Source organism: Salvelinus alpinus, chromosome 2, assembly GCF_045679555.1.
Source record: "Salvelinus alpinus chromosome 2, SLU_Salpinus.1, whole genome shotgun sequence".
Taxonomy (NCBI): Eukaryota; Metazoa; Chordata; class Actinopteri; order Salmoniformes; family Salmonidae; genus Salvelinus; species Salvelinus alpinus.
In genome coordinates, this window is record NC_092087.1 from 35,770,585 (window position 1) to 35,789,997 (window position 19,413).

At 41.9% G+C, this 19,413-nt stretch overlaps 1 protein-coding gene across 1 annotated transcript; it reads left to right on the top strand.

The window, feature by feature from the left end:
* The first annotated feature begins 515 nt into the window (after positions 1 to 515).
* Positions 516 to 19,257, top strand: LOC139559833 (activin receptor type-1B-like). Its single transcript, XM_071376207.1, has 9 exons — positions 516 to 675; positions 13,256 to 13,501; positions 13,724 to 13,990; positions 14,226 to 14,456; positions 14,617 to 14,784; positions 15,190 to 15,346; positions 15,451 to 15,575; positions 15,848 to 15,978; positions 16,333 to 19,257. The coding sequence occupies exons 1-9, from the start codon at positions 585 to 587 to the stop codon at positions 16,456 to 16,458; spliced, it is 1,542 nt and encodes a 513-aa protein (XP_071232308.1). The 5' UTR covers positions 516 to 584; the 3' UTR covers positions 16,459 to 19,257.
* The last annotated feature ends 156 nt before the right edge of the window (positions 19,258 to 19,413 follow it).

The following is a 19,413-nucleotide window of genomic DNA, read 5'->3' on the forward strand; positions in this document are numbered from 1 at the left end:
GTGCTGGTCCTATACGCCAGCCTTTCAGAAGCTTTGCCTTCACACAGGTGGTGTCTGTGCGGTCCTAAATCCATCCCGCTCACAACCTACCCGAGCGTTCTGAGGCGTCCGCATGGTCCTAAAGTACACCTGTCAGTTTTGTATCACAAGTGGAATGATATAAGGCTAGGGGGGACAAAAATGCAATTTCATGTGGGGGGTCATGTCCCCCGTTCCTGTCCCCAGTGAAAGTTGCGCCCACCGTCCCCCATGGGTATCATAGAGATCATATAAATTTATATTATGTGTGTGGTACATGGTGTATAGCTACAAGGTTAAAGGCATATTCAATATGTAAACCACCAGATTTTAAAAGTCTACGTTTTAAGCCTTGACCAGATAATACAAACTTTACATTGTGCTTTCTAGAGGGCCTACCAACTTTATTTTATCGACATACCTCATAATAAGAACTAGTTAGTCATTACTCCCCTTTAAATCCTCCACTCACCCCCTTTAACGTGTCTGTCTGTCTGTTGTCTGACTGGAGCTGTGTGTTATATGCCCGCTCCGCTGTCAATACCACACCACTAACCCAAATATTAATGCAATGCAATGGGAATATAGCGATCATGGCTAAGAATCTAATTTTGTTAATTATTCTCGCCCTGGTTTGCATATTCGGAACTTATGATGGTAAGTGTAATGTTTTTCCGATTAAGTTTTTATTCCGCCAGTGTGTATTTACTTGCTCGGTTTGTGAATGGAATTTACATTGCTTAGTAATAGCACAACATGGCGCACGGATTTGGTATCAAGCAAGTCGAGTTAGCTAATTTAACCTGATTGTTCACGGCTAATAGTATTGCAATAGAGATGAAAATAAGAGAATCAGCTAGCTAGCTACCTACACTGTTTGACGTTATGTTTAAATATGCTTTATAGCTAGCTAACTAACTAACTGTTTGAGAATAGCATAACGTTAGTTCTCTGGCCAGTTAGAAGCTAATTGGATGGATACTTGGATCGCGTTAGTAAACATCTCAAACATAGCACCATTTTTAGGATTTGGGATGAACAGCCAAGGTTGTCTACCAAGGACCTTCCACCATTCCTTGATACAATTCAAGAATCCAACAGCAGTGGTTTAACAAATTGCCTTGAGTCATCTAATCAAAGTTTAATTAATTTGATGTATTCTCAAAAACGAATATGGAAATATTGGTTTATTTATTTATCATAAACTACCACATAATATTCAATATCAAAGTATTTAAATCTGCTCGCTCAGATTCCTCATCAAGTAAGGTATGAGTTCCTTATTCCCAAATTTGACCTTATGTTTTTGTCATCATTTCCTGTGAAAATCTGTTTTTTAGCTGTTTATTTTTAGTGTGTGAACTGTAAACTCTGCAAACAAGACAGCTAGTGTCGTGCTAAACCAACACAATGGTTTAGCAAGCTGGAGTCTGAGGCTGACCTATTTAGCTTTGAAGAGCTGCAGTACAATGCGAAACGGGCCATTGTGTGTTGTTCTACCAATCAGCCTGAGTTAGTTTATCATTACTGGATAAAATATTAATTTATGAAAAGCATAAATGAGTAAACAGAACTCGGCCTCAGTTCTCCCTCTCCCTGGCCTTTAGCGTTTTTCGTACATGTAGAGATAAGAGGCTGGAAGGTCTATAAACACTCGGTCCTAGTCTCTTTTAAAAAGCCCTTGATCGTGAACTCATAATGTTTGAATAACATGGGTGATATGGTTGGGCGCTTGTGTCTTCAAAAGAGTGTCCAACAGTGTAAATACAGATTGCATGTATATGGACCTTTTTCTCTGGGCAGGGCAGGGGGCTCGGTTGTATCCATGTATGGAGATTAAAAACGCCCAAACAATGGGGTAATGGAGATTTTCCAGTTTGTTATCTAATCTACTGAAATGAATGGTGTTAAAAGCATGGACTAAATTATCACAGCTTCTCTTTACAACTGTGACTTATTGTGAAAGTTTCAGCCTATTTCAACTTTTTAAATCCTGTTTCTTTCTGTGGGCCTATTTGATTGCTCTTCTCAACTTTTGTCACTTAGCCTAATATACCCATTTAAACATGTCCTTTTCTATATGCTTTTTCTGTTGAGTCTGCAAAGTTAAGTAACTAACTCTAGGATGATCTAGTTTACCATTATGAGTTGGATAAACCCATTGTTGATGTGATCAATGACATTAGGCATATTTTTCTCTATGCCTTCTCTGGAAAATAATTTAACTCTGGAAGGTTATGCCCCATACACATCGTGATGTATTTCATTATGCTATACGTCATCTTCACGCAATCTCGTTCCGCTACTACTAGACAGAGAGCATAGGGTTTCACAACAAGACAAGATGGAGGAGAGCCTAGTTTCTTGTCAGAGATTGCATTTATTTTGGGACATTGCAAAATATGACCTTTTCATTCAAGACAAACATTGTTTCAGGTGATAATTACATATGTTTTGTTTAGTTTCCTCAACTTGTTTATCTAATTTTCTAGCAAGTCAAGCTAGTTTACAGAGTTGCTAGCTAGCTAAAGAGCTGCAAGACTAGGGGTGTGTTCGTAAATTCAATCTAACAAAACCTTTATTTAATTTTTTTTGAAAACCATGAAAATGCGATGGAAGAGTTGCTAGCTAGCTAAAGAGCTGCAAGACTAGGGGTGTGTTCGTAAATTCAATATAACAAAACCTTTATTTAATTTTTTTTGAAAACCATGAAAATGCGATGGAAACACATTTAATTGCAAAAGGTGTTTGTGTGCACTAGGTCATCACGCAAAGCCTTTTATCCTCAAGTCAATTTGATGGAAACGCATTTCCGGTGGGAAATTTTCACATGAAAATCTGTCGCCAATTTGATGGAAACCTAGCTATTGTTAAAAATGCTTTGGGTCCAAATCAGATATTATGTACAATATTTATTGAATGTTATATGAGTCCTATAATTTCAAATTACCAATTTGGGTCCAATCAATTAACTTAATTCCTCAGATCAAGTTATATTTCAACAAAATAATGTTGCAGGAATGCTAATCTCAATTGTTTCTAACTACAGAAACAATTTCAGAACAATCTGAAATGGAGGGGCCTCCCGAGTGGCGCAGCAGTTTAAGGCACTGCATCGCAGCGCTTGAGGTGTCATTACAGACCCGCGTTCGATCCCTGGCTATGTCACTACCGGCTGTGACCAGAAGACCCGTGAGGCGGCTCACAATTGGCCCAGCGTCGTCCGGGTTAGGGGAGGGTTTGGCCAGCCGGGATTTCCTGGTCCCATCGCACTCTAGTGACTCCTTCTGGAGGGCCGGGTGACATCAAGCTGACTTTGGTCGCCAGCTGGACGGTGTTTCCTCCTACACATTGACGTGTGGCTTTCGTCCTTGGCCTCTCCCGAGTCCGTAGAGGAGTTGCAGTGATGGGACAAGACTGTAACTACTAATTGGATATCACAAAATTGGGGAGAAAAGGGGATAAAACAAATTATAATTTCTTTTAAACATCTGAAATGGTGGGTGTCTTTCTTGGGCTTTTTGAGGTGGAATGACCCTAATAAAAGTTCACAGAAGTAACAAGTAAAGGTAAACCTATCAATTAGTTATAGTGTTTTTACTGATATCAGTTGTGTTTATGAATTATTAAGTGATTAAAACTCAACAGAATTTATGAAAACATTGGTAACAGAATTTCTGCAATTGAGTGGCTACAATGGGAAATCATAGTAGTCACAAACCACAGTTGGGTCACTACTGTCCTCCCTTTCACTGGCATACTGTTTTGTTCATATCTCTCTCTCTCCAATTAATGTCACCTTTTCCGGCTCTGACTGACACCTACCTACCCATGAGTCCCATCTTTCCATTTACTGTAACCTGCATCCTCACCCACTGAGCACCAATCGACACCGGACGCTGAAAGTCCTTCACTGTAGGGTGGAGTATTCAGTACAGTACACAGAAGAGCACATTAGAGTTGAGTACACTATAATGTACTGAACTATACACAACTTTACTGTACTGAACTCTACTGTACTGAAGCTCCCTGCCCATTCAGCCTGTCTTTTCAAACTACCTGGTAGTATAGGAAAAAAAGTTATTTTCAGAATGACAGTTTAGGACCTTTAATTTTTCTAGGCGCACTGGTGCTCCTAGATATTCAGGTGCATATTCGAATAAAATGGTCACACTGTAGAGCCCTGCATTCAGAGCCTTGCTTTCATATCCATAATTATGAATTTCTGTGTAGTAAAGATCAGACCCTTGATGGAATTCCGTTACTGCAATTCTGTTACCGGGTGTAAATCCACTTCACTTAGCGTGTAGTTCAATAAACCAAAATATATATTTTTTCAAACTCAAGGTGTCATGTCATTCAGATGTGGGATGTTAATTTGATCACTCTTTAGTTTCTGAGAATGTTCCTGCCCAGGAAGAAATGCAAACTTGTAGTGTATTCAAGGTTTAAAAAAACCTTTAAAGTTTATAATTTCCACTTTAAAATGTCAGAATTTATTTCCTGTAACGAAAAACGTATCAACCCCTACAAAAGAAATTCCTGTTCCTGCATGATTATTTTCCAGGTGTAACAAACTGGCTGAAATGAAGATCCTACATCTGTAGCTGACACCCCATTCTTTCTGCAGACATCTTTGAATCTTAATTTGAAGCAGATAGGCCTATTTAACAGTTTTGGGATAATGTGGTCGCATAAAAAAACAGAGGGCGATTTTACTGAAATTATGTTACCCAACTTTGCATCTGCACAGTTCTTCCAGTAAAAGTGTTGTAAAATGTTCAGTGTAAATTGTTTAAAGTAGTCATTGTAGTCAACAGAGTTGTATTTTTTTGTTTGCCATACATTTAAAGTGAAGTGTCCTTAGGCTACATCACAATGTACAAAGCAATACAATGTGCACAGTTAGCCTTTTTTCTCCTTCTCTCTATTGTACCCTTTTTCTCCTCTCTCCCTCCCCCACTCCCTTCAGAGCCCTGTCGCCAAACAATACCTGTACTGTGCTTGACTTTAGTAACATGCCAAACCCCCGCTTTTAACACAACCATAGTCCTCAAGGTTTTGTTCTGCCACACTATTTCTTCAACAGTCTTGACACATCACAGCATTCTCTAAAAACTGAGCAAAAAAACATGTTGCTGTTGAAAACATTTCCTCTCACTTTACTTCTACACCACCTCCTTTCTCCTAAGTCAGGCCTAGCCAGCCTGTCTGTGTATACATTGTAAGTTGTATAGCCTATGTATTATATATGTTTTACTATAGTGCCAGTGAATAACCTTGCCACACATTCAGCACAGGGCCACTTGACGTGTGTACTTGTGTGGTGTGTCTGTGTGTACTCAGATCTGCGCTCAGATCCGGTACAATAACACATATGCAGTTTGTGGTGTGTATTTGAAATCTCATCAAGGTCCTCCCATTTTATCTAAAATACTTGCATCTATGTTTATATAAGCCATATTTCCTTTTTAAAGTGCTTTAAACTTAATGGCAAAAATACATGTTATGAAACTTTCATCAAAAATTATACAAATTCAATAACAACATAAAATAACAACCTTCTTGAGTTCATGTGTGCTGGATCACTGTGTGTGTGTGTGTGTGTGTGTGTGTGTGTGTGTGTGTGTGTGTGTGTGTGTGTGTGTGTGTGTGTGTGTGTGTGTGTGTGTGTGTGTGTGTGTGTGTGTGTGTGTGTGTGTGTGTGTGTGTGTGTGTGTGTGTGTGTGTGTGTGTGTGTGCAAAAAAGGTCTGAGGTGTGACTGGATGTCAAATGTCCAAAAGGTGCCATGGCACTGTCCAGCATCGTAATCACCCCAATGGTAAAATAATTGACAGTACCAGTCAAAAGTTTGGACACACCTACTCATTATAGGCTTTTTCATTAGTTTGACTATTTTTTACATTGTAGAATAATAGTGAAGACATCAAAACTATGAAATAACACATGGAATGATGTAGTAACCAAAAAAGTGCTAAACAAATCAAAATATGAAAGCCCCCCAGCCTTGATGACTGCTTTGCACACTCTTGGCATTCTCTCAACCAGCTTCATGAGGTAGTCACCTGGAATGCATTTCAATGAACAGGTGTGCCTTGTTAAAAGTGAATTTGTGGAATTTCTTTCCTTCGTAACGTGTTTGAGACAATCAGTTATTGTGACAAGGTAGGGGTGGTATACAGAAGATAGCCCTATTTGGTAAAAGACCAAGTCCATATTATGGCAAGAACAACTCAAATAAGCAAAGCGAAACGACAGTCCATCATTATTTTGAGACATGAAGGTCAGTCAATTCGGAAAGTTTCTTCAAGTGCAGTCGCAAAAACATCAAACGCTATGATGAAACTGTATCTCATGAGGACTGCCACAGGAAAGGAAGACCCAGAGTTACCTCTGCTGCAGAGGGAAAGTTCATTAGCGATAACTGCACCTCAGACATTGCAGCCTAAATAAATTCTTCACAGAGTTCAACTAACAGACACATCTCAACATCAACTGTTCAGAGGAGACTGCTTGAATCAGGCCTTCATGGTCGAATTGCTGCAAAGCAACAACTACTAAAGGACACCAATAAGAAGAAGAGACTTGCTTGGGCCATGAAACAGGAACAATTGACATTAGACCGGTGGAAATCTGTTCTTTGGTCTGATGAGTCCAAATGTGAGATTTTTGCTTCCAACCACCGTGTCTTTGTGAGATGCAGAGTAGGTGAACAGATGTCTTTTGCATATGTGGTTCCCATCGTGAAGTATGGAGGAGGTGTGACGGTGTGGGGTGCTTTGCTGGTGGCACTCTGTGATTTATTTAGAATTCAAGGCACACTTAACCAGCATGGCTACCACAGCATTCTGCAGCGATACGCCCTCCCATCTGGTTTGTTTTAGTGGAACTATCATTTGTTTTTCAATAGGACAATGACCCAACACACCTCCAGGCTGTGTAAGGGCTATTTGACCAAGAAGGAGAGTGATGGAGGGCTGCATCAGATGACCTGGCCTCCACAATCACCCAAACTCAACCCAAATGAGATCGTTTGGGATGAGTTGGACAACAAGTGCTCAGCATATGTGGGAACACCTTCAAGACTGTTGGAAAAGCATACCAGGTGAAGCTGGTTGAGAGAATGTAATGAGTGTGCAAAGCTGTCATCCAGGCAAAGGGTGGCTACTTTGAAGAATCTCACATATAAAATATATTTTGATTTGTTGAACACTTTTTGGTTATTAGATGTATTTCATGGTTTTGATGTCTTCAATATGATTCTACATTGTAGAAAACACTAACAATAAAGAAAAACCCTTGAATGTGTAGGTGTGTCCCAACTTTTGACTGGTACTGTACATAGATTGCCTTTATGGGTCTATTTGAAGTCATATTTAGGCTAACTCATATTTTTGCCTTTTGAAATGTACACATTGGGGTCGAATTGAAATGCTCTCATGTATAAGATAACAAAACATATAAATATATATATATAATAGGCTCACACCAATGCATAATCTAGTGATGTCCTTTTACAGTGTGTGTGTGTGTAGTCTGTATGAGTCAAGGCCACATGTCATTAAGAAATGTTTTTTCCCTTCTGACGTAAATGAGAATAGTCCTACCACAGCATAGTAGCTGAAACTGAAAGACCCCTCAGACACAAACGGGCAGGTGGGTGTGCGTGTGTTAATTTCTAAACCACACCAAATAAAAGCCCTCAAATTAATTATTACTTCGCTCAAGCCCAGGGGAAGCTTTAAACCACAGCTGTTCCTTGTGCCAAGGTTGGGAGGTGAAAGGGTTCATTCACTTTTTTTAAAGAAAATATAAAAAATCCCTGGCCTTTTAATTTGGCATGTACGTGCCTGTTGATAAACCGCATCAGAGTAAGGAAGCTTAAAGGCAAACAGGATATTGTGTGTGAGAAACAGTATGATTGAGATGTTTGACGAAGAGAAGACACAGTGAGTGACCAAGTCACGTTCCCTGGGTTTGTGATATTTGGAAAGGGATTTAGACAGAGGATGGGAAGGGAGGAGCTGGACAACAAGGGAGCTGGACAACAAGGGAGCTGGCCTAGGCAGTAAGATAAGAAAACATAGTTCATGGGATTTGGGAAGCGGCCATGTAATTACATTGAGACATGCATTCGTAAAATGCTTGCAGCATTATCTTTTTACTACATGAGTCATTCAGTCATTTAAAGAGGTCTGTTTTTCCTTGTCTGTTTTTCCTTATCTCATTTCTATGAGTATTATCTATAACTGTATTATCGAATCTTCTGTAGTCACTCATTGATTTTTCAATGTTTTTTTCCCCCCTCAAATTGAGACTATGCATCCTGTCTGAACTCCAAGTACACCTGTGTTAGGGAGTCCTTGGAGTATCTGAGGCCAGACTCCTATAGGCACTATAACTAAGGGGGGAAATCTAATCTGGGTGTCAGGTAGCCTAGTATCTAGAGCATTGGGCCAATAAGTTACAAGTTTGAATCCCCGAGCTGACAAGGTGAAAAATCCACCAATATGCCCTTGAAATAGGACAATATAAACACTCACCTAATAATAATAATAATAATAATAGTAATTATCATAATTATTATAACCATATACAAGTTTGGGCCTCCTAGCTATTAACTATCAGGTTTTACTGTCTGTTTTAAAAATGGGAACTCTTTGAACAGACCTCGCTATGGCCTTGATTGATCGACATGGAAACATATTTTGTTCCAGCATAGCACTACATGTTCTCACCGATCTAGTATTAGAAAACATTCTAATCAGAGTTTCTCAGGATTGTAGTCGTGCCTCAATGGGCAATCCAACATGTGAACATAAACATGCCTCCAAACATTCTCACGGATTAAGTACTGTTTGAGAAACACACTGCCTGCTTAAGATCACTGAACCTGTGTCTAGAAAGCCAACTAGCTTTTGCTATAGAATCAGAAGACTGGGAGCCCAGATGCAGAAGCATGTGCACCGTGCATGTGCACAAGCACACGCACACACACATACTTCCTGTGTATTGATCGGAGTGGGATAGTCGGGGAGGTAGGGGATGGGGTGAGTACAGTGGTGTGTTTTTTGTCTTCTGCCTGGTGGAGTCTGGGTGTCTTAATCAGTTATTCCCTGTCTGAGTGCTGCCTGCTTCGTGCAGAGCTCTTTCCGCCGCCCTCGTCTAGAGTAACACCTCCAACCTCAAACCCAGTTTACAGAATGTCAGCAAGTAATAATCACCTTTCATTTCTCACTACTTTACTGTAGCTATCCATGTTTTTGAAGCCTTGTCTTCACAGGGTTCTGGTTGCACTTTTAATTAGGCTCCTATCAACATTAAGCCTATTAATCAATCAGTTTGCAAAAGGATGAACCTTCTGGAAACCAAAAAGCTCATGTTTCCTTCATTCCTGGGAATGTGTGTTGTGTGGGAAATACAAATGCAACAGAGGGTCTGGTGTTTACATTGAGGTCATTTACAGACTACGATGGAAGAAAAAAAATATCGGAATTTCACACCATGTCAGCCTTGGTGCCCTAATGAAATTCAATTATCCTAAATTTCACTGAGGCAGTCACTGTCTAGACTGGGTTAATGACAGCTGCAGCTGCTCACACAAGTCAACCCCCTCCTCTGTACAAACCACTACTACAACTCGCCCCAAAAGCCACCAACATTTTCTACCCCCCCCCCACCCAAGAAAAGCCCTCGCCACAGGGGTTTAAAACACATTGAACGCCCCTTCTCTGCCTTTTTTTTTTTTTTTTACCTCCCCTGTCCTACTTTTCAGGACTAGGCTGCCTGGGACTAATCCCAAACCTCCAGTACAGACCACAAACTCCTAAAAACCTTAGAGGTTCCCCCTTTCGTCTTATCACCCCTCCCTGTACACAGGAAGCTGACCTGGAGGATGGCTTATCCCAACAACTACATTCTGGGTTCACTCCCCTACCCCCACTGATCTCAGCTCAGTCTGGGTTGGTCAAATTCCCTGTAATCGCCACACAAAGGACCAATGTGATGTTGATTAAGGATTATGAAATTGTATGGGCAAAGTCCACTTCTGATTATAGTAACACTGTCAGTAGAACACCACTATTTAAAAGCAAGCTGTCTGCACTAAACAGAGAGACCTTTTGTCTTTGAACCTCACTTCCCTCCATGTATGTCTACCATTATAGAGCCTGTATGTTGAGAGTATCAAATTACCCAGATGTCTTTGAGCTTTCTTGTGATGTCTGCAATGTGCAATAACTTGTCAAATTGCTTCTCATTCAATGTGTGTGTGTGTGTGTGTGTGTGTGTGTGTGTGTCCTCTCTGATCTGGTTCACCCAAAGAGACCTCACTGCCTGCTGTGCTGACCTTGCTGTCTGACAGACCTGTGAAAATCTCTCATGCTCCCCATACAAGTCTACTGAACTGGGTTGATATTGTGTGATTTTTATCCAAACACCTGTTTCAGGCTAGGAGTTCAATGTGAAATAGTTACATGAGGTGCAGGTTATTAACAACAGTTTATGGCAGTGAAGGAAAGTCAGTCACAAAAGTAAGCTAGAAAATGGTAACTTACCTACATTTTTACTTTGCGATAAGTTCTGCTCATCACTCAAATCTTTATTTTCTCCTTAGCTAGCAATAAATGAAGGCTCTGTCCTATTTAGAACATTATCTTGAACTAGCTAACATTACTTGCTCTAGCTAGCTAGTTATGGAACTTGTGGACAATAGGCTAATTAGGAGGAGAGGAATCATGAAAATCTGTAGCAAGCTGGCCTTTTAAAACAGAACTGTATTCTTGTGAGAGATTAGAATCCTAGAGAGGGAAAGAGGTACTCAACTTTGTATCTGTGCCATTATGGCATCTGTAATAGCATGGGCAACGCCATTAGAGCTATCTCCATTTTAAAGTAGTACATTTTCTTATTCTTTTGCTGTTTGGAAAAAAAATGTAAAGCTAATATTTGTGATTTACTGCTACTTGCAATACTGGAGTCTTGAACCAAATCTTGTGTGTCACCAGATGGCGGTGATATAGCTTAAAGCCATTTACAAACTAGGCAAACCAATTTTAAAGAAAAATACAATTCTCTTATCATTGGCTGATCACTCACAAGTTAGGAATCCCCACCTAGTTTTCTACTTTAAAATAGTGGAAGCCCTCAATGTGAAATCAAATAAAACTTTATTTGTCACATGCGCCGAATACAACAAATATAGACCTTACTGTGAAATGCTTACTTACAAGCCCTTAACCAACAGTGCAGTTCAAGAAGAGTTAAGAAAATATCTACCAAATAAACTAAAGTAAAAAATAGAATACATTTTCAAAAACAAAGTAATAAAGTAACACAATAACCAGGGTATAGACAGGGGGCACCGGTACCGAGTCAGTGTGCAGGGGTACAGGTTAGTTGAGGTAATCTGTACATGTAGGTAGGGGTAAAGTGACTATGCATAGATAAACAGCGAGTAGCAGCAGTGTACAAAACAAATGAGGGGGAGGTCAAGGTAATAGTCCGGTGGCCATTCGATTAATTGTTCAACAGTCTTATGGCTTGGGGGTAGAAGCTGTTAAGGAGCCTTTTGGTCCTAGACTTGGCGCTCCGATACCACTTGTCATGCGGTAGCAGAGAAAACAGTCTGACTCTCTGACAATTTTATGGGCTTTCCTCTGACACCGGCTATTATATATGTCCTGGATTGCAGGAAGCTTGGCCAAAGGGATGTACTGGGCCGTACGCACTACCCTCTGTAGCGCCTTACGGTCAGATGCCGAGCAGTTGCCATACCAGGCGGTGATGCAACCTGTCAGGATGGTGCCGATGTAGAACTTTTTGAGGATCTGTGGACCCATGCCAAATCTTTTCAGTCTCCTGTGGGGGAAGTCGTGCCCTCTTCACGACTGTCTTGGTGTGTTTGGACCATGATAGTTCGTTGGTGATGTGGACAGCAAGGAACTTTAAGACTCTCGACTCGCTCCACTACAGCCCCGTTGATGTGAATGGGGGCCTGTTTGGCCCGCCTTTTCCTGTAGTCCACGATCAGCTCCTTTGTCTTGGTCACATTGAGGGAGAGGTTGTTGCCCTGGCACCAGACTGCCAATGTCCATGCAAAATCGGGTTATTTCCAAGTAGAGATCTCAATCCATCTCTGGAATGCTTATAATTGTTTCCCGGCCTGCCGCTGAATGTGTCTTTTTGAAATGGCCAGCTTTGGCGCGCAGTTTGATTACCGTTGATACTCTATTTCCAGGATGAACCACCTCTGTAGGGTAGGGTGTTGTGCTGTCTTGTTGTACTCTTGTGATGTTAAAAACACCATTAGCTAATAGGGTACATTTTGTCACCGTTTGGGTTAAAAACATGTTTGTCCCCATCTGGAATGGTTTCAAACAACACACTTTTCTGCGTCTGCTTTGTTTTGTGAAATTATACCATTTGGGGCATGGTAAATAATTGAAACATTTCTGAGAGGTATAGTTCAAAAGATTGTTAAAGGTTCGTCAAACTAAAGGGTTGTTTACCTCTTCAACGACTAGAGATTTGTACAATGTCAACTTAGTCCTAGTCCCTGCGACCCAAAATACTCAAGATGTTGAATCACTCTCTGGTGCCTTCTCTATCCTGATGGAGCATGCTACCAGCTTTATCAAAAGGAGATATATTTCTCTTTAAAATCTCGGGCTATTTTCTAATAAACTCACTGGCTATTATTTCAATGTGTCCTTAGAAATGCAATGTGTGTGGCTCGAGGTCAAAGAACAAAAAGTAGTGTTGACGTCTGTCTGATTTTCTCCAAGAGAAAAGCTGAAATTGTTTGGGTATTCTCTGGGAAATGGTGTTGTTCATTTGGAGGAAAAATGTAATAAACACAGTGAATCTTTTTTTTTCTTTTTTTTCTGTAGTCCAATGCTTTATCTTACAGGGGTATGATCATAGGACAAGTTGGTGTCAGTATAAAATAAATAGAGCCAGCACACTGAAGCTCCACCACAAAACAACATTTTGATCCAGCAAGGATCTTCATCAGGTCAAAGGGCCCCTGTGTGGTACTGCTGCTGTCTATGAGCGCCCTCTGCTGTATATATACTTGCATCTCATACAGTGGAGTGAAATTGTCTTGAAATGTTTTTTTATGTGGCAGTGCCAGCACAACTTCTTATGAAATTACAGCTTTGAGCGTGTTTTGAGTTTACCCAAACCATTATTCCAAAATATTGAAATCATCTCTCTCTCTGTCTCTGTGTACAGCTTTGTGGTGTAACTGCACCACAGCCCAGTGTGAGAAGACTGGCTCCCGGTGTGAGACAGACGGGGCCTGCATGGCCTCCACGTCCTTCATCAATGGGCTGGAGCAGCACATCCGTATCTGCATCACCCGGGACAAACTGGTGCCCCCGGGCCAGCCCTTCTACTGCCTGAGCGCTGAGGGCCTCCTCTACACACACTGCTGCTACACTAACTACTGCAACAGCCTCGACCTCAAAGTAACCTCTGGTGAGTGTCTCTCTCGACCTCGACCATGGAATATAAGCTGTATACCGCCACACACAAGCGCATGTCCCAGGTTGCACACCCTCACGTTACGAACCACAGGGCTAGGATGTCTGCTACAATAGAGGACAAGGGTCTCAAACACAGTTCAGTGAATTGTGTTATGTTCACTCATGAAATGTGAAATATGTATTTAGTCTGATTTCTTTCTCTTCCCTCTCTCAGTGACGTCTCGGCCGGGCCTGGGGGGCGTCTTTGGCCTTGATGGTAAATGGGGTCCAGTGGAGCTGGTAGCAGTGGTCGCAGGGCCCGTCTGCCTGCTGTGTGTGCTGCTAATCATGGGTGTGTTCCTGTTCCAGTACCACCAGCGGGCCTACAGCCACAGGCAGAGGCTGGAGGTGGAGGACCCCTCCTGTGACCACCTCTACATGGCCAAGGACAAGACCCTGCAGGACCTCATCTACGACATGTCCACCTCTGGATCAGGCTCCGGTCAGTACTGCAACGCTAGGGCTCTGATCAATTCAAGCAGTCACAAAACAGGAAAAAAAGAGATTAGTGACTGTAGCTTTAATAATGTCTTCCATAGAAGAAAACAAAATGCATAGGGGGAAATGTGGTTGATATTAGGCATGTCACAATGTGATTGTCTAACTGTATAGTCCTCTTTCTTTTTGTCTCTGTGTCCTGTATGCCTTGGTCCTCTCCGTCCTCTGTCTCTGTGCAGGCCTCCCTCTGTTTGTCCAGCGTACAGTGGCCAGGACCATCGTGCTGCAGGAGATTATAGGGAAAGGGCGTTTCGGGGAAGTGTGGCGCGGCCGCTGGAGAGGAGGAGACGTGGCGGTGAAGATCTTTTCGTCCAGAGAGGAACGCTCCTGGTTCCGCGAGGCCGAGATCTACCAGACCATCATGCTGCGCCATGAAAATATCCTGGGATTCATCGCTGCCGACAACAAAGGTAACAAAATACTGGCCGTCGTTCTATGACATCACAACAAATATTCCCCTTCGAAGATCACTGCTTGTAGATTTCTGGTGTTCAGGTCAGTTTTTCGTATTATGTGTAGGGTCTGAACATTGGTCTCTGAACTTATTGTCCAACAATCTTTCTGTCATAGATAATGGCACATGGACCCAGCTGTGGCTGGTGTCAGACTACCACGAGTACGGCTCTCTGTTTGACTACCTGAACCGCTACTCCATCACCATCGAGGGAATGATCAAACTGGCACTGTCTGCTGCCAGCGGCCTGGCACACCTGCACATGGAGATCCTGGGCACACAGGGTGAGGGTGTGCCTCTGTAAATATAGGCCATGCTTCATAGCTGGTAGGAAATGCCAGCTCTCCCATTCAGCCTGGTCAGAGTCTGGGTTATGGATCTGCCCGATATGACTTACACAGCAGCCCCTCTAAACTAAAGCATCTCTGTTGAGTGCACTGACTCAGACCAACAGAGATGTTCCTTGATAGGTCAATTATTGATGTCATTCTGGAAGAACATTTACATTTTTGTCTGCTGTAGTATACAATGGTATACTGCAGATATCCATGATTGTTTGATTCAAATGAATTGGACAACATAAAACACACGTTTCACACGAACATGTTAATGATCAGTTACATGACTTCCATTGATTGCCAGGAATGCAGTAATTGTCAGGTAGGCTCACTCTCTCGGCCCTCCTCTAGGTAAGCCTGGTATTGCCCACCGGGACCTCAAGTCTAAGAACATCCTGGTGAAGAAAAACAGTACCTGTGCCATTGCTGACCTGGGGCTGGCCGTGCGCCACGAGTCCACCACCGACACCATAGACATCGCCCCCAACCAGAGAGTGGGCACAAAGAGGTGCAAACACACATGTTCTTAACCTTAAGAAGTACTTGGTTTCTCAACTTACAACCCTCATGCCACCCCAGCTTAATTAAAAACACACATATTCTCTGTGTCAGGTACATGGCCCCTGAGGTTCTGGATGAGAGCATCAACATGAGGCATTTTGATTCGTTTAAGTGTGCAGACATCTACGCTCTGGGCCTGGTTTACTGGGAGATCGCACGCCGCTGCAACGCTGGAGGTCAGACAGGCTCCACCTCAGCACACTATGGCTGGTCCCAAATGGCACCCTATTCCCTATATAGTCAACTACTTTTGACCAGGGCCCATAGGGCTCCCTGTATAGTGCACTATTTTTGACCAGGGCCCATAGGTCTCCAAGTGGTAGTGCACTATACAGGGAGAATGGTGTCATTTGGGATGCATCTCTCTCTCAATGTAGTTAAGTTTAATTCACAATTGATTAGAAACCCAGATATTGGACCTTACCTGACCTTTGACCTCTGCCCCTAGGTATCCATGAGGAGTACCAGCTACCGTACTTTGACCTGGTGCCCTCTGACCCCTCCATAGAGGAGATGAGGAAGCTGGTGTGTGACCAGAAGCTACGGCCCAACGTGCCCAACTGGTGGCAGAGCTACGAGGTAGGGACACTTGGATATGCATGTTCATTTGAGGTCAATCAAATCCTATTATGATAACACAGCAGTCACTCACTAATATGAAAGTGTCACTGGTTTCTTATAAGTATTAAATTGTATGCTGGTGTATTTTACATGAAGTATGTTTATTTGTCAAGCTTGTTCTCTGGGGATGCATTGGTGGTTTTGATAAGCTTATTTATCCTTGTGCATATCTGCACCATATTTTCATGTATGACTTCCTCTAACCTCATTTTCCTCATGTTCGCTCAACCGTTGGTCCAATTTTCCTGAGCTTTATATAACACTGTACTTTATCTATCTTCCTATTTTCTCTCTCCCTCCCCATCCCCCAAGACCCTGCGTGTGATGGGGAAGATCATGAGGGAGTGTTGGTATGCCAACGGAGCTGCCCGCCTCACCTCCCTGCGCATCAAGAAGACCCTGTCCCAGCTGAGTGTCCAGGAGGACATCAAAGTCTGAGAGGGCCCTATCCCAAAGAACTGAGGAGAGCACTGGGGACTCTGTCCTGCACTAAAGAATACTGAGAGAGATAGATAGAGGGACAGGGTCTTTTCAAAGAACTCACAAGCTAACGAAAGAAAATGTAAACAAAAACAAAAACATTGCATAACTCTCCTGACAGTTTTTGTTTTTAAAGCCACCACCGCCTGAGTTGTGACAAACCCTACCTCGTCTATTCAGCCAAAACTACTGACAACCCCTGTCCTTCCCTTGCCCCCAACCTATCCCACCATTCTGACCCCCAAACCTGTCCCTGCAGCCCCCCTTCTCTGTTCTGTTCCTACTAAAATGGCTGACTGCAATTACTGATATTACTACTACTACTACTACCGATAATGCCCATGTTAATCTCAATGGCAGGATATACACTGAGTGTACAAAACCATTAAGAACACCTTCCTAATATTGGGGAGGAACCCCCCCACCTCTTGCCCTCAGAACAGCCTCAATTCATGTTGACTCCAATGCTTCCCACAACTGTGTCAAGTTGGCTGGATGTCCTTTGGGTGGTTGACCAATATTGATACACACGGGATAAACCCAGCAGCGTTGCAGTTCTTGACACACTCAAACCGGTGCGCCTGGCACCTACTACCATACCCTATTCAAAGGCACTTAAATCCTTTGTCTTGCCCATTCACCCTTTGAATGGCACACATACAATCCATGGCTCAAGGCTTAAAAATCCTTCTTTAACCTGTTTCCTCCCCTTCATCTACACTAATTGAAGTGACATCAATAAGGGATCATAACTTTCACCTGGATTCAGCTGGTCAGTCTCTCATGGAAAGACAATGTTTTGTGCACTCAGTGTATACTGTATACAACTGTAGTTAGTAAGAGGATGTGTGTAATTTAATTTTATACAATATTTTTTATTCGATTCACAAGTACCTATGTATTTGTTTGCCTTTATACTGTATTGATGCCATGTTAAATCACTGTTGGCTGTTTTTCAATTGTTTTCTTTTGTCAGGGAGTGTGTGTGTGTGTGTGTATATATAGGGGGAAGATGAGGTCCGTCTTTGAATACTGTATACTAATCTCTCCGTTGTACGTACATACACACTGAGAAGTTGATTTTAAAATCCATGAAGACCAAGTCTTCCTCATTTATGGGAGCAGTGGTCTGTGAGTCACAGAGATCAGGTTACCAGTACATAGGTTTACAGCAACTATGTTTCCCATTACAACAACCAATGTTGTGTTTTGTAACTCCTATTGCCTACTTAGGCAGGAATGGTCGATACAAACACCTGGCTCTATGGTATTTCATGACGACGGATTGTATAGCCATTTTTTTTTGTGCACACACACACTAGTGGTGGTTTGCTGTTATGAATTATATTTTATTTCCTCACAATACCTCCATGTACGTTTCCCCTCAGGTTATATTCTCCCGGGCCAAGCTTAACCACAGTCTCACCTTATGGTTAGTGTGGTTATCTGTATAGATTACCCTTTTTGATTTGAGTTTCCATTGATATTTGAATAATGTTTTAGATTCATTTGCAACAGTTTAACACTGGTAACTGTTCTTGGATGGGAGACAACGGGAGGGGCTTATTTGTGCTGTCAATCATCCACTGATTAACCAATGGAATATCTCCTACTGTACTGTACACTGTCATTGAAAGCGCATACTGAGTCCCTCCAATTTGATGTCTCACATTACTATAGAGCAGTATTTGATTTTGAGTCAATATTGAGTCCACTCCATATTCTTAAATTCTACTCCACCTATTTTATGTCCTTGATATGCAAATTGTAAATAGTTTGTGCAATGATTTATTTCATGTCAAATCATATCACCAAATGTTTTCAGGAAAACTATGTACTGTTAAAATTTTTGCTTTTTGTTTTGTTGACCACTATCTCAAAAAGGTACTGCGGACCTAAAGCCTCTTTCCTTGTGTTCTTAATCCTGCCAGTTTGCTGTGAGTTCCTAGAAAAGGCTCTGCAGGGCCCATGTGTGCACTACTAACTCCACAACCGTTCAAGTTCAACACCCCTCACTGTTTTACTGCAGATTATACCAGTGAAAGCAGAGGGTGTTTAATATGTTCAGTAAGCATTTTAATCACAGTTCCTCATTTAGTGATAGGTAAATACCTCTCCCAGATTTCACATTTTCAGAAAGCTAAGTAAGAGTGAGGATTCACCAGACCCTCTGTAAAGGGTGCTTATTCAGTATGGCTATAGCACATACAGACAGGGGTTGAACCGTTGAAGAAAGAAATACTACTGATACTTATCACTGCTGTTCCACAGGAAATACTGTATGTATTTATTTGATTTGTGTTAGTTTATGACCATGTCACACTCACCTGTATCTATTTTTTTTATATATCTAGTTCTTGGGAGATGTCCAAGAGGACACGGCCTGTGTACATGTTCTTCCTGAAAATGTGGTTGCTTATGTTTATGGCTGTGAGTGGGAGGCAGGACCTGGGTGTTTGTCTGCATACTGTTAGGCGGATGTGTGGTGAGATTGTCTGTCTTTGGTCAGGGAGTGATCCTATGCAAATGTCATAGGCCATGGTTGGGATGTGTCTATGGCCTTGTTTTGAGCACACACTGTTATTAAGGGGTGGTATGACATGATATGCTGTTGTATTGCACTGTGTTTAATGAAGCACTGAATTATGAACACTCAGACATCTGGACAGAAATCAAGCTTTTAAAACCATGAACCTTTTCAGGACTTGTTTCCAATCATGTATATAGCCTAGAGTAATAATACAACTGTTTTCCTAAGTTTTGTGTTTATTTTACTCACACATACCAGTATGTACATCTAATGCAAAAACTATTTCCATTAGTGCCTTTTGGTGCGTCTTCCAATGCAACCTTTCTACCCCTCATTCAAATCAGAACAAAGTTCTGGTTTAATGTCTATCCCCTGATCCATGT

Bases quoted from the DNA above. Each gene is read 5' to 3' on its own strand.
- LOC139559833 (XM_071376207.1), top strand. From the start codon at position 585: ATGCAATGCAATGGGAATATAGCGATCATGGCTAAGAATCTAATTTTG. The intron at 13,502-13,723 runs GTGAGTGTCTCT...TCCCTCTCTCAG, and splicing joins CGACCTCAAAGTAACCTCTG to TGACGTCTCGGCCGGGCCTG. The intron at 14,457-14,616 runs GTAACAAAATAC...TTTCTGTCATAG, and splicing joins CATCGCTGCCGACAACAAAG to ATAATGGCACATGGACCCAG.